Here is a 24,880-nt window from a genome sequence, read left to right on the forward strand (position 1 = left end):
TTTGCTGACTGGGAACGACAGTCCTATGCTAGTCCTGTAAGTGCTCAGGACAAATAAACTATTTCTAATTCACATCTACTTTTCTTTTCTTTTTTTTTTTTTTTCCACATCTACTTTTCTAATCTCATGTTACTTTTTGATCCCTAGAATTTACAAGACCATCCACAGGCCACCCTATGAAATTGTTAAAACTGAAGACCTGTCAACCAACTTCCTGTCCTTGCAGGACATCCAGACTGCATACTCTAAATTTAAACAGCTGTTTCTGATAGGTGAGAAGAATGCTGAGCAAAATCTTTCTGTCACATGGGGAAGAACATGCCATGTGGATCAGGTGAAAGTTGGTGCCTTTTCCCTGGGCTCCGTATGCACCAGGGGCTCCTGGCCATGAGGGTTGGTGTCATGGCATGGAGGACTGGTGGCCAAGAGGCCGTGTTGTTGCCACATCCGCCCCCCCATTTTTCTCCAGGCTTTTGCCCCCCTGCCCTTTCTCATGGCCATGAGCACAGGCCCACCTCTTTTCTGTCTCCATCTCCAGCACCCCAGGTGTCCAGAGATGAACATGGGCTTCTCCCTTTAAAAGTTGTGTAACTGTGCAATACCGGCATCCACAGGCTGTCTCACAGTGACTTAGAAAAACGAAGGGTCTGTTTATTTTCATTGGTGGTTTTTTGAATGGACCCTCCCACCCCCACCCTAAGTGAAAACATCTCTTTTTCCTTCTGATTAAGCAGAAATGGACAGTGTAGGAAATGAAATATGCACATCCCAGCCACCCCCACTTCCCTGCCCAGGCTGCCCACTGTGAACAATTTAGGACTGGAATCCTGGTTAACCTGTTCAGTTACCTGTTCTCGTTCTTCAGTGAGTCTGTATTACCATCTGAGATTAGTCACACTTACAGGTAATTTTTCCTAACTTGGATTTCATAGCCTAACAAATTCCATCTATTTGAGGATTCATTCATTCAGCCACCATTTATGGCATTTCCATCATAGGCACTGACTATGGAGACATTTGAGATAAAGATGAATACGATACCTGGGGAAACAGCAGTGTCCACTTCTAATGAGAACACATTGCGTTGTGTGTTATAAAATAGATTTATAAAAAGCAGGGACTTGGCAGAGAGTCCCTTTTGCACTAGTCCCATTGCACTAGTTCATTGGTTTTGGGGGTCTTTTGAGGGGGGTAGGTAGGTTTTTTGGTTTGTTTTTTGCAAATCTTAAATTTTGGGTGCTCTACACATTCAGAGAAACTTCTCCAGTAACAGACTATAAAAAGGATCCCTGAAAAGTAAAGTGGTCCCTGCTCTAGCTGTTGCAGGACTGTGCTTCTACACTTCATCCTCATCTTCCAGGACTTGGAGAAGCGTCTGCCTTGTCACTGATTTGAGTTTGCAGCTTTGACATGTATCAGATATCCATGAAATGCAGGGCTCTCTTATCAAGGTGGGGGGATGAGGGGTAGGAGCGTGCAAGGAAAATGTGTTCATGTATTTAGGGTTCTAACAGAAGCCAGGTCTCTCCCTTTGGCCAGCCGAGTCCAGATCACTAGTAGGAACAGTATAGGGCACTATTTTCTGCCTAAAACATGTTACTCTCCCTGTTGAGTTCTAAGGTAAACTGTGACTTTATAGACATACTGTGGGGTACTTTTTATTTGAGCAGTAGATATCCAAAAAATCCATTTTTGACTGCTACCTCCTTCCTGGGGCATAGAGTTCAAACACCATTTCAGCCGAAGTCTGGAAATGTCCTTTTCTTAAAAGCGGAGATCTGTGCTTGGATTCTACAGTCCAGGTCTGAGACTGACTGAACAGCAGGCTTGGGTAGCATGGATTTTGCGTGGCAGATGTGTCAGGGAACAGTGACCTAACTTCTTACTCTTTTTTTTTTTTTTTTCAGATAATAGTACGGAATTTTGGGACACAGATATAAAATGGTTTTCTCTGTTGGAAAATAGCAGTTGGCTTGATATAATCAGGTATTTTAAGCTATTCTTTTGCTCATGAATTTTATGGTTCTCTGATTCAAAGTAGTGAAGCAAATTGACAATTAATTTATATTTCACAGTTAATGGTTCTTAGATCATATGTTCTATTCAGGGCTCAGCTGGATTTTACATGTTATGTGTTCTGTGCTCATTTGATCTGAATTTTTGGACATACTACTGCTCACTAAGAGATCTCTGTAGGCTCTACCTGAGGCATGGAAAGACTGCAGAGGAGGGGGCAAGGCAACCCAGGATCCTAACCGAAGCAGCTGGCCTGGCCTCCAGGCAGGAACCAGGACTGCCAGGGGGAGGGATGTTGATTTTTTACTGAATACCTTTCTGAATTATGTGTCTCGTGTATATTACCTGTTGAAAAAAAATAATATCATTTTTCTCATAATTTCATGATTAATCTCAATTAGTCATTTTGGGTTTGGGAATTAGATTGAGATTCCTGGAGACAGAATTACATTCCCTTCCCTACTGCATATTTTGAATAGCTCCCCTCTGTTGCTGTTAAGTAGTAGAGAGGGTGAAGGGAAGCACAGAACAGAATGGTGACCAGGGGTGTGAGAATAGCTCCAACCCTAGGATTCTTTTGAGGAAAGAGAAGAATTCTTCCCTTGACCTGGCCTGGAATCTCTCTCTCTGTTCTGCCAATAAGATGTGTGAAAAGGAGTCTCAGCCCTCCAAACATAACAAATACCTGTTGAAGAGCCTGGTGCATGTCCCATAATTGGTGTTTTTGTTTTTGTTTTTTGTCCTGTAATTTGAATGTATTATTGTAAACGGTGATAAATGTCATACAGAAAAGAACACTTCATTATGTGGGGTAGGTAGAGAAGGTTGAGCATCTCTAACCAAATGAAGAGTCGCTACGAAGGCACCCCTGCTGCAGGCAGACAACAGCGTATGTGAAGCCCCTAGTTATAAGTCAAGAAAAATCAAAGCTGTTAAAGGAATAGTGTGGAGAGAGAGAGAGACAAAAGAGATTTCTGGGCATATTGGATCTTATCAGCCACACTGACATGTTTGGAAGTGACCTTGAATTAAATGATGTGGTCTGGGGCACAATTTCCGATGTGGGCATTGGCGGGTCTTACTAGGACTCGCGGGCCAAACTTAGGCGTGAGTTCTCAATAAGAGTTTGTAGTTGAGAAGTCACCTGGGAACATTTTAACATCAATTTTGGGATTTCCTTCTGAAAATTTTCAGTTTCTAATTAGCAAATGAAGTGTCTTGAATATCTGAATAGTGTAAATGGTAATTTGCTTCTTTTCTGTCTGGAGGATTTCAAGTGGAAAAACCAATGAGATTGTGTCCCTTAGTCTTCAGTTTTCTGTCTCTAAACTTCTCATCGTTTCCATGAGGAACCATCAGGAACTAACACCCCTTTTCTTGTCTCTTTCTAATTTAGACGTTGCCTGAAAAAAGCAATAGAGATTGCAGAATGTCTAGAAGCACAAAACATGAACGTTCTTCTTTTAGGTAATATATTTAAAGCAACAAAGAGTGGTTTTCATTTTCCTTCACTCAAGACTCAATTTCTGTACTCACAGCTTTATGGAATTGGAATTGTCTAATAAAAGGAGTGAGCTTGTGTAGAAATCCCTCCCATTCTTTTCTATCCTGACCTTGGAATCCTTTGTGTTTGAGGTCAGTGTTATGGTTTAAAAATAAATACTTCATTTAGAACTTGGCAGATCTGTTTGCAGCCCAAGAAGGAATTGTTTGGTATCTTCACCAAAGCTCACATTTCCAATGCTTTGGGTTTTGTTTTATATTAACTTGGTTGAAGTTAAAATCTTTTGATAATTCCTTTTCTATAAAGTAACCTGTGGCTGGTTTAACTGTTATTTTTATATATACCTTTGTGTTTGACAACCTTGTGCAGTTGCCCTTGAAACTGTGGGTCATGAATTCCTTTTCCTCAGTGGGCTTAATTAACATGCTTAACATGCTGACAGGGCATAAACATTCAGAATGTGTAAAAATAGGTATAAACTGCTTTTATTTATTTATTTGTGTATTTATTTATTTTTAAAGATTTTATTTATTTATTCATGAGAGACTCAGAGAGAGAGAGAGAGAAAGACGCAGAGACACAGGCAGAGGGAGAAGCAAGCTCCATGCAGGGAGCCCAATGTGGGACTCGATCCCAGGACTCCGGGATCACGCCCTGAGCAAAAGGCAGATGCTCAACTGCTGAGCCACCCAGGTGTCCCCAAACTGCTTTTATTTAAAGCCTCTGGCTGGAATTGGTTAGATCTGCACTAGAATATTATATTTGCTGTTTAGAATATTTTCAGCTCCTTATAAACTGCACTTCCAATTCAGTAGATCCCCTCAGGCTTTTGCCTTGCTCTGATGCACTCCGTGACTGCTGAAATTTAGCCTCTGTGGGCAGGTTGGAAAATGAGTCTGCCTGGGGCGGGGCTTCTGTTCCACCTGAAACTGGCTTAGTGACTTCAATTTTAAGACATTTATTGAGCACCTGCCGTGTGCAGAGTTCTATAATTCTGCCATCTAGAAGTTTACAGCCTAATGAGAGAGTTGACCTGAGCACATAATTGAAAAATACCTACCCACCAGTGGCAGAACAGAGTACTGAGTAACTGGTGCAAAGGAGGAAGGATAGAGATTGGAGTCTGAGAGCAGAAGTACCCAGGGCCAGACTGAACCACTGAGAGTTCCATAAAACGAAATCTGAATCTTTGGCTAAGGTATGAGAAGTCACTCACTCCCAGATGGATGACTAAGTTGTCTCATCTGAAATCTCATTTTCTAGCCCCTCTTCCTGTTACTAATGACGTACTATTTATATGCTTCAGATGCAAGAAGGAAGATCCACTTAAAAATGAAACTTGTTTCAAAAACCAGTAGCACCCCATAGACCAAACTCTGGTTCTTTTAAATCCACATGTTCCCTTAATTTAGACTTGTCGTTTAGAAGATAAAGAGAAGCACAAGCATAAGCCTGGATTGTAAACCGTGCCTCACAGTTACAGGGTCAGAATGAAAGAGTTTTCACAGTGGAAACACCTTACCTACTTACTACCTCATTTTCAAGTTTCTCTAAGTGCACTGCTACTAGCACCGTCATCCTCATGGACATTTTTAAATAGCAACTTGAGTTGTACTTCTTTTTGTAAAGAGGAAACCATGGGGGTGTAGACCCTACCTTTTAGGATCTGAAAATTCTAAGGCAGGTTCATGGATGGTAGTATGCTTTCATTTGCTGTGAGTCATGAATGCACATGAAGCAAGTGTGTGAGCAGAATTTTTGTCATCCAGGTTTTTGTACGGTGTGCTCAGGGGTGGGTGCATGGAGGTGGACCCAAAGGTGTTTCTCCTCCGGGTGACACAAAGGGCAGCAGGCACCTCTGTGCTCTCAGCCCGAAGCAGAGAGAATTGTGGAGGTGGGAATTAGGGATCCAGAGATCTTAAATTTCCTCCAGAGTAGAGGCAATGGAGAAATCGGGAATGGCAGAAAGGAGCTCTGAGCCGAGTCTGAGAAGCAGCTGCGTCTTGGAACAGTGGGTCCGGTGAGGACTTCTGCTTTGACACAGCAGCTGGAAGAGGTTGAGCTGGTCTGTGAGGCCCAGAAGACCCCCCATCATGTGGATTGTTCTGCTCTCATTGTGTGGCACCCCAGGATGCCCCGTGCTGACCGGGGATTTGGCAGGCCGCATTTTATTTATTCTGTTAGCAGATACATGCTTAGTGCCAGAGTTTGCCGGAACCTGTATGAGTCTGGCCAGAGCGGTTTGTCTCTCAGGCTGAAAACACTGCCTTGTTTCCCTCTGGCCCTTGCCTCCAGGGAAGTAGGGCTTACCTGCCAGTAGTGGGCAGACTTTGGTTTGGGGAGCCCTGCTCTTAATTGTGCGGGTATGAGTGCTCTTTAAAAAAAAAAAAAAAAAAAAAAGATTTTATTTATTCATGACAGAGAGAGAGAGACAGGCAGAGGGAGGAGAAGCAGGCTCCGTGTAGGGAGCCTGATGTGGGACTCGATCCCTGGTCTCCAGGATCAGGCCCTGGGCTGAAGGCAGCGCTAAACCGCTGGGCCACCAGGGCTGCCGGGTGCAAGTGCTCTTTGCAGCTTTTAGTAATGTCATGCTCTCCTGCCTCTCTCTGCTGGCGCTGGGGCCCCTCCCAGAGGAGAATGCTTCAGACCTCTGCTGCCTCATTTCCTCTCTGGTACAAGTGATGATGGACCCCCACTGCAGAACCAGGGTTGGTTTCCAGAGCCTCGTCCAGAAGGAGTGGATCATGGGCGGCCACTGTTTCCTGGATCGCTGCAACCACCTCCGTCAAAGTGACAAAGAGGAGGTGAGTGTCCACCTCACAGAAGTGCCTGGTCTCTTACTTAATACTCACCTTCACATGGAGGGTTACTGCTTGCAGAGTGTGCGCCTATGGGCGTGTTAGGGAGGCTGTGTTCCCCTTACTCTCTGAGGATTCTGAATTCTTTAAGCAGTATTGAAACCCTTCCCCCAAGGAAAGGGAGGTTAGTAAGCATATTCAGATCCCTCTCTTCTAAATTGTGTACACCAAGGGTGGATATTTATTTCATGGTGGGAATAACATTGATTTATAAACCTTAAAAATGAATTCAGAGAGACTCCCACAGTTTCTGTTAAATTAGGCTTTGCAAAAAAAAAAATGAATATCCAGTATACAAGTTTCTTACAGAAAATATATGCTAGTACATAAATCTTTTTAGACTAAAGCATGGGGTTAGTTAATGCCATCCGTTACCAGGACCTCCTTGGCGGTGTGTGTCCACTGTGTACACCACTCTTCTGCTTCTGGCCATGTGAATTGCTCCACGCCCGGACCCTGAATTCTAGGCATCGGAAAGTTAGCGCTATTGTTTAGGCCCCTTAGACTTCCCAGATTGTGGTGTACTTACCTCAGCTGCAGCTGTGCAAACTCCTTTGGCCGCATTATTAATGACTGTGGAAGGGAAAATGAAAACAGGTGAACTTTCTTTAATTAAGTCACCTGCGAAGTTCCCGTATTCTAGAAGCAGGACTCCTGGTGCTCTTACTCTAGATAATAAACATTGCTTGCGGTGGGGAACAGCCTGGCGTAGCATGCTATGGGAATGGAGAACCCATGGCTCCTGCCCTCCACGTCTTGGTGTGTTCCTGGAAGACCCCAGCTTCTCTAGCTAGGCCTTGAGGTTTCTTTCAGGCCTGGTCTCTGCTCATCTGTGTCCCATCAGGCTAAAGGGAAATCACGATTTTCAGTCTTGGAATGGACTTTGCCTTTCTGAGGAACTTGGCAAGGTTAGTGGGACTCAAATAACATGATGGGCAGAGAGAGCAGATACTTTGTCGAGAAGAGTAGGTTTTGGGTATCTCGAGAAAGTGAGCACTGACAGGTACCACGTCCAGGGGGATGTAAGTCCAAGAGCCCATCCAGTCTGATCTACTTTCACCCAGCTTTTGGAGAAGTTGTCCAAACTTTCCGAGCCCATTTTCCTGATTCTACAATAAGGTTCAGATATTTTCCACTCTGTTTAAATGCTTCATTGAGCCAAAAAATGAGGGGTGAAAGTTGTTATATAAACATTTCTTAGCATCTCAACATCAACATGTTGGAGTTGTTGATTTTTCTTTTTTCTTCTAATATGTGACCACTTTTATTTCATTTCTTAAATTTTTAAAACTTATTTTCATTAAAAAATTTTTAAGTATATTTTTAAAGATTTATTTGGGTGGGGGCGCAGAGAGAGAAAGAGTGCTCATCCCAAGCAGACTGCACTGAGCAGGGAGCCTCACGTGGGTCTTGATCCCACGAACCATGAAACTATGAAATGAGCCGAAACTAAGTCAGTTGCTTAACTGACTATGCCACTCAGGTGCCCCAGTCTCTTAAATTTTTTAAATTGTATTTTTATACTTTAGTTGACACCATATTGGAGTTTTAAAGGAAAATTCGGTGGTCTGCTTTGTGATATGATTGGTACAGCCCTGGATTTGATTCATAAACTGGATTCCCAACTCCTGTCTCTCTTAGCTGCATGAGGTCTCAGCAGCCTCCATAAGGGAGAGGCTGTGACTTGGCTTGTCTTACCCACTGATAGGATCACTGGCGACTCAGAAGGATAAATACTTTGTGAATAACAAAGCACCCTAGAAAACTATCTCTACCATTACAGACTCACCTCTGGCTAGCTAATAAACGAGGCTATCAGTTAAAAACATCTGTGCCAAAAAAAAAAATCTGTACACTTGTGAAAAAAGCTTAGAAACTCACTTTTGCTGCTTCTGCCTTGTTTCTCATCCTTTCTTCTGCACCATCAGTGGTGGGGGTGGAAAAAGGAATATTGACAAAATATTTTGAGTACAGTTTTTTGGTAATCTACAAATGAGAAGAATGGAACTCTTTTGGTGGGGAGGTAACAGTTTCACTTAACTGGGGTTCGAGTGTTCCCTATCATCAAAATCAGTTGCAAGTGTTCATCTGTCAGTGCTTAATCGATAGTGAGATTTTACATACTTCATCTTTGAAATATCTTTTACACAGATCAATACTGCCAAATACTGATACTAATCTACAGGCATGTGACTTCAGTTGAGCATATCCATTGCTTTGACTGGGGTGGAGTCTACTCTGTTTCCCAGAGAAGGTAGTGCTCAGAGATGGTTATTGTACGACTGTTGAGATGGCTGCCCCTTGGGATAGCTGGCCCTGGACTTTTAGTGCCTACTCAATAATATGTATCTTGTTTTCACATAGGTTCCCGTGTTCCTGCTGTTCTTAGATTGTGTGTGGCAGCTGGTGCACCAGCATCCCCCAGCATTTGATTTCACGGAGACTTACTTGACTGTTTTGTCAGATAGTCTATACTTACCTATTTTTAGCACCTTCTTCTTCAATTCGCCTCATCAAAAAGATATTAACATGGTAAGAGTCCCTCTTAGGAACCTGTGTATTTTTTTTTAAAAGATTTTGTTTATTTATTTGACAGAGAATGTGCGCACAAAGTGGGGGTGGGGCAGAGGGTGAAGCAGATACCCCACTGAGCAGGGAGTCCAACACAGAGCTTGATCCCAGGACCCTAAGATTATGACCAGAGCCAAAGGCAGACGCTTAACCGACTGAGCCACCCAGACGCCCCTCGGAACCTGTGTATTAAAGAAGCCCTGGCTCACAAGTAGTTGCAGTAGTTTGGATGATAAATGTATTTCTAGAACACTAAGTACATACTGGGCCTTGTTTTGAGTGCTTCCTGGGTTTTGATCATTCTCAGAGCCCCCTGTGAGGTCTACATGCTTATCCCTGAGGAGCTGAGGCACTGAGAGGATGAGAAACTGACCCAAGGCCACACAGCAAATATTGGAGCTGGGAGCAAGTATTGGAGCTGGGGAATTATGGAAAATTAAAAGTTGTTCTTTGTAAAGATGGCCAGGCTTCTCTTCCATTTACCTGATGCCTGGAGTTCCTCTGAAGAGAATAGAGACAGGCAGAGCAGGGAAGCTAGACTTTTGCTTGCCATCTGAAGCTCCTTTAGCTGCTCTTGAGGCCTTGCTCCTGGGAGTTTTACTTTCTAACCAAGCTTAATGCTGCCAGCCTCCAGGTTTGCTTCAGCTGGCCCTTTGGAGCAAATTCCTCAGTGAAGGGGCCCAGAACCTGGACCTCTGGTCACACAGCCCCAGTTCCAAATCCCAGCCTATCGCCCACCAGCATCAAGATCTTAGGCAGTTTAATTCAGTTTTCTGAGCCTCAGTTTCCTCGAGTCTAAAATATGAGAAATAGTGACCTCACAAGGTTGTCGTGAAAGTGCCTATCAGTGGCTGGCACATGGCCCACTGGAATGTAATGTGACCTTCTTTCCTCTCTCCCTACCCAGAACCTTAAGTGAACAACTACTGACAGCCATACGTAACCTTTAAAAATGAGGGACCGGGATCCCTGGGTGGCGCAGCGGTGGGATCCCTGGGTGGCGCAGCGGTTTGGCGCCTGCCTTTGGCCCAGGGCGCGATCCTGGAGACCCGGATCGAATCCCACATCGGGCTCCCGGTGCATGGAGCCTGCTTCTCCCTCTGCCTGTGTCTCTGCCTCTCTCTCTCTCTCTCTCTCTCTGTGAGACTATCATAAATAAATAAAAATTTAAAAAAATAAAAAAATAAAAAAAAATAAAAATGAGGTTACCCATGAGTGTTTGGTCTCCAGTCAGGAGTGCCCTTCTGGGGCCCGTCCCTCAGCATTGTGTTCGCTTTCCTCAGCTTTCCCTGGAAGCCATCGTGACCTGTGCTTGTTTTGGCAGGGTAGGGAACACCAGGATACACAGAGCAAGCCTTTGAATCTGCTCACCGTGTGGGATTGGTCTGTACAGTTTGAACCCAAAGCCCAGATGTTGCTCAAAAACCCTCTTTATGTGGAAAAGCCAAAACTGGACAAAGGCCAACGGAAAGGAATGCGTTTCAAAGTAAGGTGACCCCCTTTATCTGCCCAGAGATCCCCGTGTATGTAAGGATAAAAGTTACAGATGGATTCCGCAACCAGTCTCAAAGTCAGGACTCATGGGCTGCCAACTGTCAGGGCCTGTGAGAACCCTTTGCTTTCAGTACATCAGCCTTTCCCCTGCTGAGACATGGCCATCTGCCGATTGTCCCTGACGATGTCACTGCCAAGGCAGTTGTGCTGCACCGGATGGTGTGTACCCACTACCTGAGTCTGGTTAGCAGGGTAAAAGGAGTATTGATTGTGGGTTTTGCTCTGTCTGTACCGGCTCATGTCTTCAAAAGCAAGACCTTTCTTCATGAGATTCAGCTACAGTTTTTTTCTGTTAAGAGCTATACTCTGTCTAGCATGATTCCCCCCGCCCCAGGTTGATGTGGCGCAGGAGCAGCCACAGATGGCACATAAGCACATGGGCACGGTGGTGTCCAGTAGTCACAGCAATAGGCACCAGGCCTGATTTGGCCATGGGCTGTCATTTGCTGACCTGTGCCATAAACCCAAAGTGTCACATTATTTGGATGTCCCTTCATATACTTATTACTGATTGTACTAGGTATGAAAACCCCAAAGTCCCTAAAGGATAAACAATTTCCATGGCATCTCCTAGCTCTGTCTCCTGGCCCAGAGTTTCCCCCCCACCAGACGCCACAAAGGAAAGCGGTGGTGAATCCCAAGTCAGTGTGTATCTCTGTCTTCTCCACTGCCCTACTTCTGATCCCACCTGCTGTCCAGGGAGTCTGGCCGGTCCTGGTGTGGGGGGTGCTCCATTCTAAAGAGGCTTGGCGGCCAGGTGAGCCAACCCCTGCATTTGCAGATGATGCCAGCTGCTGAACAACTTAGAACTGTTGCTTTACTCTTTCAAGGGTCCTCAGGGCCAGGGTGGATGTTTCCCTTCCCAGTTTAGTCTCTTGCCTGCCAGCTGGACCAGAACTGTCCTGAGCCCCAGAACAGCTTGGCCTGAGGTCAGTTTTTCTTCGGTGTGCTGTGCCCCCTGGTGGCTGCATGCACACTTCTCACCTGTTCAGGATTACAGAACTGTGCTGGGCGGGAGAGGTGTGGAACCTCAGAGACAGAGAGGCCTAATCCCTTATTTTGCATGGGAGGAAACTGAGGCTCCCCTTTGGAAGACTGGATTTCATTTTTGTGCTCAGATCCAGTTTTTCTGAGTGTCCCTTCTCGTAATCAGGAGCAGATGGCCTAGGCTCCAGGAGCTGACTGGCGCAAGAGGTTTGAGCCAAAGTGGTGGAGAATCTCAGGTTGTATTAGCTACAGCAGACCTGGGGCTGGGACAACAAGGAACTTTGAAGCCTTTGTGTTAGGACATCATGTGTCGAGCTTAGGGCCCCTTGTTAGTGGGCCAACGGACTTGGAGAAGTTCTGTAGAAACTAAAGAGGCTGTGGCTGACCAGCATGAAGCACTCCTTTTTAATTACTGTTCGATGCTGTGGGGCCTGCTTGGGCTTGCAGTCTCAACCTCAACCCTCAGCCTCGACCAGGCATGCCACTGCCACCCTGCCCTTCTCGAACCCACCGTTTGCATAGGGGTTGAGGGTAGGGGCTTCCAAGACAACTGAAATTCTGTTAAGAGCCCAGTCTCTGGAGCCAGACTGATTGTGTGTAAAACGACCTTCAGCACTTTCTAGCTGGGTCTTTGTGTATTCCTAACCTCTGCCCCTTAGTTTCCTCATTGGTAAAACGGGGCAGTAACAGCGACTCCGAGAATTGGCCGAGTCCATGCATGTAAAGCGCTGAGCACAGAACGTGGCAGGCGGTAAACATGTAGCGGCTGTTAGCTTCCACCTGCCTTCCGCGGTCCCCAGCCCAGACTAATTCCCCTTGGTCCCTGGGGAAGAGAGAGGCCGAGCTGCTGACTCCTGGCCTTCAGCTCTCTTGTCCACAGCCTGAAAGGCAGAAGTCCTGGTCAGCTCTCAGTTGTGGCATTGTGGGTGGTTTCCCTTTTCTTCTTTATATTTTTGTTGTTACTCTATATTCCATAACAAAGAATGCTTTTTTTTTTTTTTTTTCCCCTCTACAAGGAAGAACCAGTGCAGGAATATATTAGAGAGTTGTAGGGCTAGCCTGCCCATAAAACTCATGACTGTTCTTATTTCAAATGAACACCTCAGGAGCAAAAGAGCTGGGTAGAAATGCGTCTCCCCACATTGCTGACCTCTCCGTTGGGCCCCAGGAGTCCTTGTAACCTTTTACCTCCTTACCCATCTTCACAGCCCCTTCCTGGTGCTCCTCAGTTTAGAACACCTTGCTTTGGCTACAGGTAGAATTACTGAGGAGGGAAATAATGTAAATGCTGTCACGTTTTCTGCCCTGGGCAGCTTGTCAGGTGAGAACATCTGGCCCACTTAGTTCCTCAGATTCCTTCTGCTCCCACCTATCTCTTTGTCCAAAAGAATCTCTGTGACATAAGCCTAAACTCCCACTGGATGCCTGACAACCTACAAACATGGTTCATTGAAGCCACAAGATCTGCAGGTAGTCAGCACTTCTTCCTCCCAGGTGTTCAAAGCTTTCTCAAAGAAGAAACATTTTGCTTTCTTCAAAAAATGAATAGGCCTCACATTCAGACCCCCCTAAACTGGAGGTCCATCTTGAGTTAAGCTTGTTCTTTTTTTTTTTTTTTTTTTTAAAGCTTGTTCTTTAAGAGTACTTAGCGTGCCCCTGCCCGGAGAGGAGGGAGTAGAAAGCTTCTCTTCCTGTCACAGCTCACCTTTATGCACAGCTCCTTTTATGCCTGGTTTCACCCATTTGTTTATAAACACAATGTGCATCTAACATTTGCATCATGGAATAAACAAGGCCCCCCGCCCTCCGCCCGCCAAGCCATTTACTGCTTTTTAATGACTCTTCATTCACATGGCAGTTCTGATTTCTCGTGACTCTTGTTAAAGCAGGATTATGCACCCCCACTCCCACCTTTTTTTTTTCCTTTGAAAGGTATGATTTGTAACTGCTCTCAGGCTAACCAGAGATTTCTATTTGTGTGTTCTCTCAAAGCATCAACGACAACTGTCTCTACCACTCACTCAATCTAAATCATCTCCCAAAAGAGGATTTTTCAGGGAAGAAACAGATCATTTAATTAAAAACCTTCTGGGCAAGAGAATTAGCAAATTAATTAATTCTTCTGATGAGCTGCAAGACAATTTTCGAGAGTTCTATGACAGCTGGCACAGCAAGCCCACCGACTACCACGGACTGCTGCTGCCTCACATCGAGGGGCCAGAAATCAAAGTCTGGGCCCAGCGCTACCTGCGTTGGATTCCGGAAGCCCAAATCCTGGGTGGTGGTAGAGTGGCCACCATGAGCAAACTCTTGGAAATGATGGAGGAGGTAGAGCGCTTACAAGAGAAGATCGAGGAGAGACACCACAGCCAGGGGGCCCTCCCGGCAGAGGGCCCCTCGTTGCTGAGGAGCTCGGCCCGCTTGTCCTCTTTGTTTCCTTTCGCTCTGCTGCAGCGACACTCCTCAAAACCGGTCCTTCCCACCAGTGGCTGGAAAGCTCTGGGTGATGAAGATGATCTGGCCAAACGAGAAGATGAATTTGTGGATCTAGGAGACGTGTGATTGTCCACTTAGTGGTCATGAAGGAGGGACGTTGAGGGTTGGGACAGGCATCGAACCCCTTTGCTCTCTGGATGAGTGGGTCACACTGCAGCTTACCACTGCAGCAGGCAGGGAGGCATTTGTCCAGGGCTCTGGAGCAGGAAACCCGGAGCTTCAGGAAAAGAGCTGGTTCTCATGTTTTTATGCTCCTGAAAGACTATGCAATTAAAACCGGATCTCTAGTATTATTAATTGAAAGGAATTATTACTTGACCCATAATCGAACTGTGGCCATTGTCTGATGCATATTATACAGAACCGGCGGTGGCTGGTTTACTACTAGAAAGGGCTTTGGTCTCACATTCTTGGACTCAATATTTTCTTCAGATCTTTTCTGTGCCAAGATAATTTATCCAGTCATTGGGAACAGTGTGTATCTTGCTACCCATCTTACTTCGGAGCAAGTTCAGCTTTATCTGATGTGTGTATGGCAAATTGAAAGACTCAAGTAGAGATATTCAGATGTATGGCATTCATTTAAACCCTAGCATTTTTCCTTTCTCTATCCTCTTGCCGGAGAAAAGCTGGGGAAATTCCACTCATGTTACCCATCCTGACATTTCCAGCCGTCCCTCCCCCTGAATAGACTGTGTCACTTTGTGTGGGGCTGGTGAGCTAGCCAACCAACCACGCTGCCCTTTCTGTGTGCCGACAGCTCCAGGTCTCCCTCTGCCCACTCCGGACCCCTCGCTGCCGTCCCCCCATGCTCCCTGCCATGGTGTGCGGAGTCCCAGGATCTTGCTGCTAAATCTGTTGGTGAAACTGGGGGAATCCCTTTGCCCGAAGGAGCTTCCATTCTTCTGGAACTTCTTTAATGTTTGAAAGTGCTTTGCCTTTTTCTAACAGTGTGCCGAGGCTTGGGGACATTTGTGACGGCAGCCCTCTGCATCAACCCTCACGCGGTCTCCCCGAATCTCTAACCGCACATACGTGAGCAGGATCACTTCAGAACGTGGCTTTCAGAGGGAAGCCATTAAGCAGAAATATCAGAAGTGATGGTTCTCCTTAGTACCTCAATGATTTAAAAGCCATAGAAGAAACTTGACTATGCCTGGTCACCTTGGATCTGCTGTCTAAATGGTATATATATATTTTTAAATGCAGGAAAGTACACTTTTAAGGACGAGTTGTTTTTTTCTCTCAGTGGAACCCTTGTTAAATCCCACAAAAGGAAAGGGGGAAGCTAATGTTGGAATGTCTCAAATTGAATGTTTGCCTTTTATATACATTTGCTCTCCAGTATAGATCCCAATTTGAATGTTACATGTTTAGAAAAAGTTCAGTTGCTTGAGGGCAATAAGAAATTTTCAAACTATTGACAAAGAAATTTCTCAGTTTGCACTGAATCGTCTTTTTGTATGTAGAAGAAATTGCTTTACTCTTCTCCCCATTTGTGTTGACACATGAGCCAGGTTGGTCTATTAAAATGACAGAGGTTGAGGAGAGGGCAGGACTCGGGCATTGGGGGCCAAACACATGTCCGGTCTTGTTGCCTTAAGCGTCTCACTAGTGAGTTCAGTGTTAGGCTTGCAGTAGGGATTTTTAAAATACATTAGTTCATTAGCTACCTTAACATGCGCTCTGTGGGCCTTCCTAAACTAGCACTAGCCTCCACTTCTCTGCCCCACTGCCTCCCTGATACACTATGGAGCTAACTATTTTTGTTACCATATTATAACGTGAATATTTATACAGTAGCCTCTTCAATCTTAGAACCTTAGCAGTTTTCATTCCAAAAATGCCCGGTGTGATGCTTTACACTCCACAAAGTATGGTTCAAAGGCACAAGGTCATGGCCCTTGTCATAGCAGTTGAATGTGCATTGAAATATTTTTCTATGATTTTTTTTTAATTACAATAGAAAAATAAGCTGTTGTAACATGTGAGGTCATGACAATTTATGTATTTATATTTGAAATCAGATTTCTATAAACTTGTATTTGTGTACAGAATTCTCAGTGGGTTTATATATTGTGACATTTATATTCAAGATTGAGATATGGATTATGCTTAACAGTAAAAGCTGAAATGAGACCTTTACTTTGTTTAAAATGCTGCACTGTGCAAGTTTGGAAATGTACATTAATTTACTGTATATAATATCTTGAGTTTGTTTATACCTCCAAGTTTTTACACTGAAGATGAATTAGCTTTAAAAACATTCAAAACCTTTTTTTTTTTTTAAGGGAATAAGCTGTTGGGCTTTATCTGTATAAATGTGCTTTTTATTTTCCAATGTACAATGAAAGTTTATACTTATATTTCACTGCATCATATCTGATTGCAGAAATTAAAGCACAATTTACAAGCAATACTGCTTTCAATGTGGTTTATATAACGTAGGATAATTTTGTTCATTCAGTGTGTGTGTGTGTGTGTGTGTGTTGGGTTGAGTTGATTGGTTGGTTGGTGGTAGGAAACCAACAACCTAATAAATATTTAAAATTTTAGGGGCTCCTGCCTGGCTCAGTCAGAGCATACAACTTTTTCTTTTTCTTTTTCTTTTTCTCTTTCTCTTTCTCTCTTTTTCTTTTTCTTCTTCTTCTTTTTTTTTTTTTTGGAAGATTACTTATTTATTCATGAGAGACAGAGAGAGAGAGGCAGAGACATAGGCAGAGGGAGAAGCAGGCTCCCTGCAGGAGCCTGAGCAGGACTTAATTCCAGGACCCCGGGATCATGCCCTGAGCTGAAGGCAGATGATCAACCACTGAGCCACTCAGAGGCCCCAGAGCATGCAACTCTTGATCTTGGGGGGCTGAGTTGGAGTCCCACAGTGGGGGTAGAGTTTACTATAAAAAAATAAGATGAGGGCAGCCCGGGTGGCTCAGTGGTTTAGCGCCGCCTTAGCCCAGAGCAGGATCCTGGGGACCTGGGATCAAGTCCCACGTCAGGCTCCCTGCATGGAGCCTGCTTCTCCCTCTGCCTCTGCCTCTCTCTCCGTGTGTCTCTCATGAATAAATAAATAAAATATTTTTAAAAAAAAAGGTGAAATTTCAGGTGGCAATTAAATACTACGATGAACAATAAAAATAGGGCAAATAAAGGAAAAGGGCTTTCTAAATACGTGAAGTTAAATATTACCGCCTCTGCTTCTGAGGGCGAATGTAATTCGAGAAGTCTGTGTTCTTGCTGAAAGAGATCTGAGTTCCCTTACGGGGCGGCGGAAGAGCAGAGGCTCTGTTTCTCCCTGCAGAGAGGAGAGGCCCCTGGCAGGACAGGGTGGTGTGTGCCCCCGGGGATTTTTCGGATCCTCTGGTTTGCCACTGGCTAGATGGAGACCTGTCACTTGGTGTGTGGGGAGAGTTCGCTTCCTTGCCCGGCCCCTTGGAGGGACGAGAGACGGCCCCTCTCGGCTCCCAGGCCCCTCCTGGTCACCACGCCAGCTCTGAGGCATCCCTGCAACTTAATAAGCCCCCATCGCTACCACCTTCTTCCTGTGGTTCTTCGATGACTATTAATTCAAGTCGTAGTTAGGACCCTACTGATGAGCAGGGTTCTTCAGCAGCTCTGGACTTCGGGGGACTTGGCAGTCTCCTGATTTTTGCTTGTTCTTTGGTTTCCAGGCGAGGGCAGTGCGGGAGACTTGGGCGGGTCGAGTTAGCCATATTCCATGTGATGTGAAACAGGATGGGGCAGGGGCTCCTGTCGGGAACATTCCTGGCTCCTGTGCCTTCCTGTCACCTGCGCCGACAGGGGACTTGGGGGCAGAGGGCGCCTGGACTCTGGCCTGTTTTCCAAGCCTCTCCTGTGGTTGTGGCCAAAGTTGCTCAGTAGAAAAGTCTCCTGGGCTGTGCTTGGGGTGCTTATGCCCCCCTGGGGCTCTCGAGCAAGCGTTTATGAAGCCAGCCTTGGGGCCGGAGAGAGGGGCTGACAGGACCCTCCACCCCACCCCACCCCACCCCACCCCACCGTTGCAGGAGCCTCTGTAGTGACCTTGGCCCTCCACACTGGCGATTCCAACAGCCTCCCCAATGCAACATAGAGCCTCAGGAACATTAGGATGGAGGGGGTGAGGGAAGCCCCTGTCTGTGCTGAGGATTCCAGCGTGCGGAGGCGGGTGCGTATCCATAACCAGCCCAGCTGTGGGGAATATCATTTTAAACACCATTTACGGATTGAAGAGGAAAAGAATTTGTTGGAGGTGCTTTTGTGTCTTTAAAAACACAGACGTCTCAGCCCATTTTGTGGTTCAGGCCCAGGTTCCTTTTTTCCAATCCTTCTATTACATGGTCTGCCTCTAGCAATTAAGGGATACGAAGTGTATAATCAGGTGGCAACACAGTAAGCTTTCTTGGCCTGCCTTGAAGAAAGCTCTCCAGTTTTGCTAGCTAGTCCAGTTTTTATAAAGCAGTTACCTTTTTTTTTTTCATTGAGATTTGAGTATTACTTTTATAAAGGGCTGTGTGGCTTGCCCCCCACCCCACCCCAGCCACCTCTCAAATCCAGACTGGAGGACTTTTCAAATTACCCTTTTCTCTGAGGTCTGGGGCCGGTGAATGTGGTGCTTCTCCCCGCCCTGCGAGGGTACAGTGTGTGCCATTCCTGGGTCGGGCAGGGCAGGAATGCAGACCGAGCACATTCTATCCCTCGGACTGCCCCCAGGACAGCCGGGCTGGGGCTGGAATGCTCTTGGAGAGCTGAACGCAGGCCCATCCCCAGGCCTCTAGGGCAGGACAGTGGCAGGAGGGATGGCCTGGTCTGGAAGTGTCGGGTGGGGACAGGCTGGGATGGGGGACCTGCCAAAAACGGAGGTCGCAGTCTAGATTTTTTTTCTTTTTCTCGAAATGTACCTGACAAACAATGCTGTGTCTGTTTCAGGTGTACGACAGTGGTTTGACGATTCTGTGACTGGCTCGCGGCTCCCCACAGTAGGTGTCGTCACCGTCTGTCATCATACGTCATTATATTATTGACTGTAGTTCCTATGCTGTACTTCTCATCTCTGTGACTTCTTCCATAACTGGAAGTTGGTACCCCTTAATCCCCTTTATTTTGCCTGTGGCCCCCCCATCCCCCCGGCAACCACCAGTTCTCTGTATTTAATAAGAGTCTTTGGGGTTTTTTTGTTTGTTCATTTGTTTCGGTTTTTGATTCTACATGTAGGTGAATCTGATAGTACTTGTCTTCCTCCGACTTATTTCATCACGCCCTCTAGTTCTATCCATGTGGCTGCAGCATTCTAGAACTTGGTAAGAGTTTGGGATACGCAGGTGTATGCCAAAACTCGGCAAAAGTAGGTTTAAGATGTGTTTGTGTTTGAATTCACATTACAAGAAAAAAAAATTAAGCAAGCATTGACCTCTAGTTAATGATACTGCCACCAAATTATTTAGAGAGAACTGAACCATTGTCTGCAGTTGACTTTGAATGGCAGCATCAGGGACGCCTGGGTGGCTCAGCGGTTGAGCGTCTGCCTTCGGCCCAGGTCGTGATCCTGGAGTCCCAGGATCGAGTCCCCCACTAGGCTCCCTGCAGGGAGCCTGCTTCTCCCTCTGCCTGGGTCTCTGCCTCTCTCTGTGTGTCTCTCATGAATAAATAAAATCTTTTTTAAAAATTGTGATTGGCAGCAACAATAAGATGGGTTAATGGATGGGCAGAGGGATGGCGATAGCTTAGGTGTGTGATAAAGCAAGTATAGCAGAATGTCAGTGAGGCGATCTAAAGCTGGGTGTATGAGAGTACAGATAGTCATAAAATTCTTTAAACTTTGCTGTATTTGAAACTTTACATAATAAATGTTGGGAAAAAATTTAAATCCTTCAAGAAATAATTATAAACAAAAAAATATATATATAGGGAAGCATATTGGTCCTTTGTGGGAGAAGAGAAACCCTATCCTTACCAAATTACCTGGCCACCGGGATATAATGGACCCTGGGGAAGGAATTAGAATTTTCATGGCCCCCTGCCCTGAGTCCCCTTTTTCCATTTCCATTGTCCCCCTGGGTCATTTTCTGTTGCCTGGATAGTTATTATAAATGACCTCCTCCTTTGAGTGCCTTCTCTCAGTGACGGGATCTTCCTGGAGCAGTCATATGACTTTTTTTGGCTTGGAAAGTTTCAATGGCTGCATCCGTGAGAACACTGGGCTGCAACAACTGAAGCCCAAAAGAGGAGTTGTGTGTGTTTGAAGGTTCAGGTCAGAGACGCTGCTGGATCTCCAAACCTGAAGCCCACGCCATCTGCTCTGAGTGTCCTTGTCCTTTGCCCTCCTGCTTTGCACACTGGTCTCCTGGCCCTAGTCGATGAAGCAGGATGCACCCCCCACGGCAACTCTGATTTCACGAGACCAGTCACACTGCAGCTGGAATCTTGGTCTTCATTCCAAATCCTGGAGCGGAGAGCCTGGGCCAGCCAGCTGTGGGCAGGGTCTGTGTAGACAGGGCCACTCCCATAGCTCCGAGTAGCAGCACGTCCCTGCAGCCCACACTCTGCCAGCAGCTCACTGAGCACTGGTTGTGGCACAGTCATCTTTCTCAGGTTCTCAAATTTTTAACGATATAAATGTCACATTTCTGTATTTCTCCAAATTAACTCCGTCCCCCATCAGAGGCCGTGTGGTGTAGTAAAGAGTGGGGTTCTCTGAATCAGAACCCCTGACTTGCAACTTATGAACCGTGGGACTTGGGCAAGGTCTCTGTTTGCTCATCTGCAGGATGGCAACATTCCCAAAACCCACCTCACTGAAGTGCTGGAGGGTTAGGAGTTCCTGTTAGTGTCTGTTGCATAATAAATGCTCAATAAATGTTAGCTAGGCTTGTATTGTGTGTGTGGTGGTTAAATACTTTATGTAAACAGAGAGGGGTGTGTATGTGTGTGTGTAAATTTAATCTCCAGCCCAGGAGCTCACTGTAGCATTTGAAATACCATAAAGAGGAATCTAGGTTCCAAAGGTGGCCCATTAGCCCTTCAGATGTCTTTAAGATCTGCCTCAGGATTTGTTGAGCAGCACCCAGAATGTTAAAAAAAAAAAAAAAAAAAAAAAAAAGGATTTTACCATTTTCAGTGGTAAAATGAGTGGATACTTGGGATCCGTGGTTGGCTAGGAATCCCATAGGGGCCCCATCCTCAGACATACGGATAAAACTCCACCAGGCCCCGCAGCATAAGCATTTTGCAGCAGAGCCCGAGCTCTAAAAACCCCATTGGTCCAGTGGCCTCCACATCACCCCAGGGACCATCAGCTTAGCTGGTTCTGCTGTCCAGGGGCGTCTATCTTGGGAGTGAGACTTTCGTGCCAGGTCCTGGCCCGAGGACAAGGAGAGGGACCTCTCCCACAGCCTCGGTACAGGAGACGGATGGTTTTGGGCCGTTTCTACACGTGCACACCCATCTAGGGACTTGGTCCGAGGCTGGCTTTCGTTGTGAGACGCCCCCTGCTAAGGAGGGGGGTCCTAGAGCCAGGGAGCCATAGCCGCTGCCCACCTCTGCCTTCTGGCAGCTACGGACATTTGCCAGAAGAGCATCATAATTGCTCTATAGCCACGTTGACAGGTCAATTCGTGACGCTCCCCGTGGTTAGGCCCACCGGATAGCGCACCGTAGTTAGATTGCGGGCACTCCTCCCTCGCTCCTTCCAGTTGCTCGGGAGGCTTGGGTGTAGGAAGCCTGCCTGTGGCCTTGGTCCACCGTGGCTGCCGCCAGGGCTCCCAGCCTGGGCCCCGTGGCCAACTCTGAGACAAAAGTTGGGGTACAAGTAGTTTATTTGTCGAGTGATCCTGGGCAGCACAGGGAGTGGGGAAGCAGGACGGGAAAGCCACATGACACAGAGGACCCGAATGAGCAGGGTGTCACTGTGCCAACCTGCGCGGGGCCCTCATGAGGACCCTCTGAGAGCCCATATGAATTGGGGGCGGGGGGGATGTTGATCACAGCCTGTGTCTTCTCCCTCCACGTTGTCTGTGGAAGCTCCTCTAGATCAGGTGATGGAGTTCCAGTGCGTTCTTCTGTAATAGCCGCTCAGTGGGCACCCACAGCAGAGAGATTCCCTGGTTTCTCCCCAAATTCCAAATGCGGGACTGCCTGGGCCTCCCTTCCTTGTAGTGGAGTTCTGTTTCTGGATCCTCAGAGCCTGAGCACACTTCTGAATGCCCTTCCTGCTTCCACCAGGCCTCAGAGCTTCTGCTCGCAGGACCCGATTGCCCAGGCTGCTGGAGCCGGGCCGCACGGCTCCCTCGCCTCCCAGGAACGGCGAAATTTGCTCGGTTGGTCACGATCCCATCCGTAGTAAAGTGGCCCGTTTTGGGGCAGCCCGGGTGGTTCAGCGGTTCAGCGCCGCCTTCGGCTCGGGGCGTGATCCTGGAGACCTGGGATCGAGTCCCACGTAGGGCTCCCTGCATGGAGCCTGCTGCTCCCTCTGCCTGTGTCTCTGCCATTCTCTCTCTCTCTCTCTCTCTCTGTCTCTCATGAATAAATAAATAAAATCTTAAAAAAAAAAATCTGAGCCTTAAAAAAAAAAAAGTGGCCCATTTTTTATTTAATTGAATGAAATGTAAAAATCAGAGCGTTTCAGTCCACAGAGCACCTCTGTCTTCACCATCCGGGTCCAAGAGCCCTGCCCCGTCACTAGCAGTCCCCAACGGGCCGCTCCCGGGGAGGGGACAGCAAGGATTCAAGGAATAAATGCTTTGTGATTTAGGGGAGGAAAAAAGAGTTAAAAGCCAAGAAATTAAACAGCTTCTGTGTGTAGTAGGTGGTGAGAAAAACGTAATGCAACACATACCATTTCCTGCCGCTGCATAAGCGGTCTGGAGCCCAGGTCCGACCTCGCGCTCCCCTGGCGCCCGGAGAAAGGGCTCAGGGGCTGCGGGTGCAGGAGCGAGGGGCCAGGTGGTCGGCAGAAGGCGGTGTAGACACTCGAGTTCCAGCAGGTCGGGCGGCCCGGTTCACAGATACGGTCCCGCGTTGGGGGGCCCCCCTCTGCTTAGACCAGGTGCTGGAGGATGCTTGCGACTGGCAGAGAGGACAGGCTGTGTGCAAGGAAGCTGCCCTATGATTGCACATTTCTTTTTTATTTTTCTTTTTATTCATTTGCACTTTTTTTTATTATTATTCATTAGAGACACAGAGAGATGCAGAGAGAGAGAGAGAGAGGCAGAGACACAGGCAGAGGGAGAAGCACGGGCCTCGATCCCAGGACTCCAGGATCAAGCCCCGGACTGAAGGCGGCACTAAACCACTGAGCCACCCGGGCTGCCCCCCACCCCTTTTTAAAAAATTTTACTTATTTGCACATTTCTTTTCCTTCCTTCCTCTCTCCCTCCTTCCTTTCCTCTTTTTTGATAACAGCTTTATGGCGGCATAATTCACATACTAGACAATTCACCCATTTAAGGTGTGCGATCCACCAGTTTTCCATAGATTCAGTCACGCAGCCATCGCCGCGATCCACGATAGAACATTCTTGTCACTTCAGAAAGAAAGCCCTACCCATTAGCTCTCACTCCTCAACCCCCCTGCTCCCCAAGCCTTAGGCAACCACTAATTAATCCAACTCTCTGTGTTTGCTGTTTGCTTGTCCTGGACATTCCGTGTCAGTGGACCCACACAAGTGGTCTTCCTTGATGGCTTTCTGCCACCGGGCGTAATGTTGCCACGGCTCACCCACGTTGTAGCACGTATCAAAACATCAGGCCCTTGTGTGGCCTAATGATAACCTCTTCTATGGAGATGGTTGGGCTTACCCATTCATCAGTCTGGACAACTGGGTTATTTCCACCTTTTAGCTAGTATGAGTAATGCTGTTGCAAACAGTTGTATGTGAGTTTCTGCATGGACTTGTGTCCTCCTTTCTCTTGGGTGTGAATCTTGGAGTGGAATGTCTGGGTCAGATAGGAGCTCTTTGTTTAACTTCTTGAGGAACTGCCAGTTTTCCAAAGTGGCCGCACCATTTTCTATTCCCATCAGCCGTGTATGAGGGTTCCAATTTCTCCACATCTTGCGGGCACTGGTTATTACCTGACTTGCGCTCTAGCCATCCTTGAGGGTATGGGGTGGCATTCGTTTTATTTTTGTTTTCATTTCCCTGAAGATTGATTGACAGTGTTGGACATCTTTTCATGGGCTTGCTACCTATATCTATGTCTTCCTTGTAGCTGGAGAAATATCTGTTAGGATTCTTTGTTCATTTTTTAACTCTATGGTCTTTTTGAGTTAAGAGTTCTTTATAGGGGAAAGGAGAAAAAATGAGTGGGAAATGTCAGAGAGGGAGACAGAACATGAGAGACTCCTAACTCTGGGAAACGAACTAGGGGTGGTGGAAGGGGAGGTGGGCGGAGGGTGGGGGTGATGGTGACGGGCACTGAGGGGGGCACTTGACAGGATGAGCACTGGGTGTTATTCTGTATGTTGGCAAATTGAACACCAATAAAAAATAAATTTATATAAAAAATAAGAGTTCTTTATATATTCTAGATACAAGTTCCTTATCAGATAGATGATATGCAGATATTTTTTCTGTGGGTTGTTTTTCCACTTCCTTGATTGTCCTTGCAGCACAAAGGTTTAATTTTGATGAAGTTCAATTTATTTTTTTAAGTAGGCACCACACTCGGTGGAGCCTACTTAATACATGGAGCTCGAATTTGCGACTGTGACATCAAGACTTGAGCCAAAATCAAGAGTCAGACGTTCAACTGACTGAGCCATTCTGGTGCTCCCAGTTTATTTTTTATTCTTTGGTTGCTTGTTCTTGGAGTAGCATTATATAAGAATCCATCCCCAAATCCAAGGTCATAAATATTTACCCTTTATTTTCTTACAAGAAATTTTTTTAAAAGATTTTATTTAT

The 24,880-nt window shown here is 46.3% G+C and overlaps 1 protein-coding gene across 2 annotated transcripts in view; it reads left to right on the forward strand.

Moving 5' to 3' along the window:
* Positions 1-16,403, forward strand: part of MTMR12 (myotubularin related protein 12) — a 73,010-nt gene extending 56,607 nt beyond the window's left edge. Inside the window, exons 10-17 of one of the 2 annotated variants that reach the window (XM_077896338.1) lie at positions 148-272; positions 1,908-1,986; positions 3,413-3,483; positions 6,152-6,324; positions 8,743-8,910; positions 10,274-10,435; positions 11,334-11,432; positions 13,483-16,403. In XM_077896338.1, the coding sequence (XP_077752464.1) occupies positions 148-272; positions 1,908-1,986; positions 3,413-3,483; positions 6,152-6,324; positions 8,743-8,910; positions 10,274-10,435; positions 11,334-11,432; positions 13,483-14,052 (1,447 nt within the window). In that variant the 3' untranslated portion in view covers positions 14,053-16,403. The remainder of the gene's footprint in view (positions 1-147; positions 273-1,907; positions 1,987-3,412; positions 3,484-6,151; positions 6,325-8,742; positions 8,911-10,273; positions 10,436-11,333; positions 11,433-13,482) is intronic. The other variant, XM_077896339.1, reaches the window with a different exon arrangement.
* The last annotated feature ends 8,477 nt before the right edge of the window (positions 16,404-24,880 follow it).

This window comes from Canis aureus, chromosome 4 (assembly GCF_053574225.1).
Source record: "Canis aureus isolate CA01 chromosome 4, VMU_Caureus_v.1.0, whole genome shotgun sequence".
NCBI classification, from domain to species: Eukaryota; Metazoa; Chordata; class Mammalia; order Carnivora; family Canidae; genus Canis; species Canis aureus.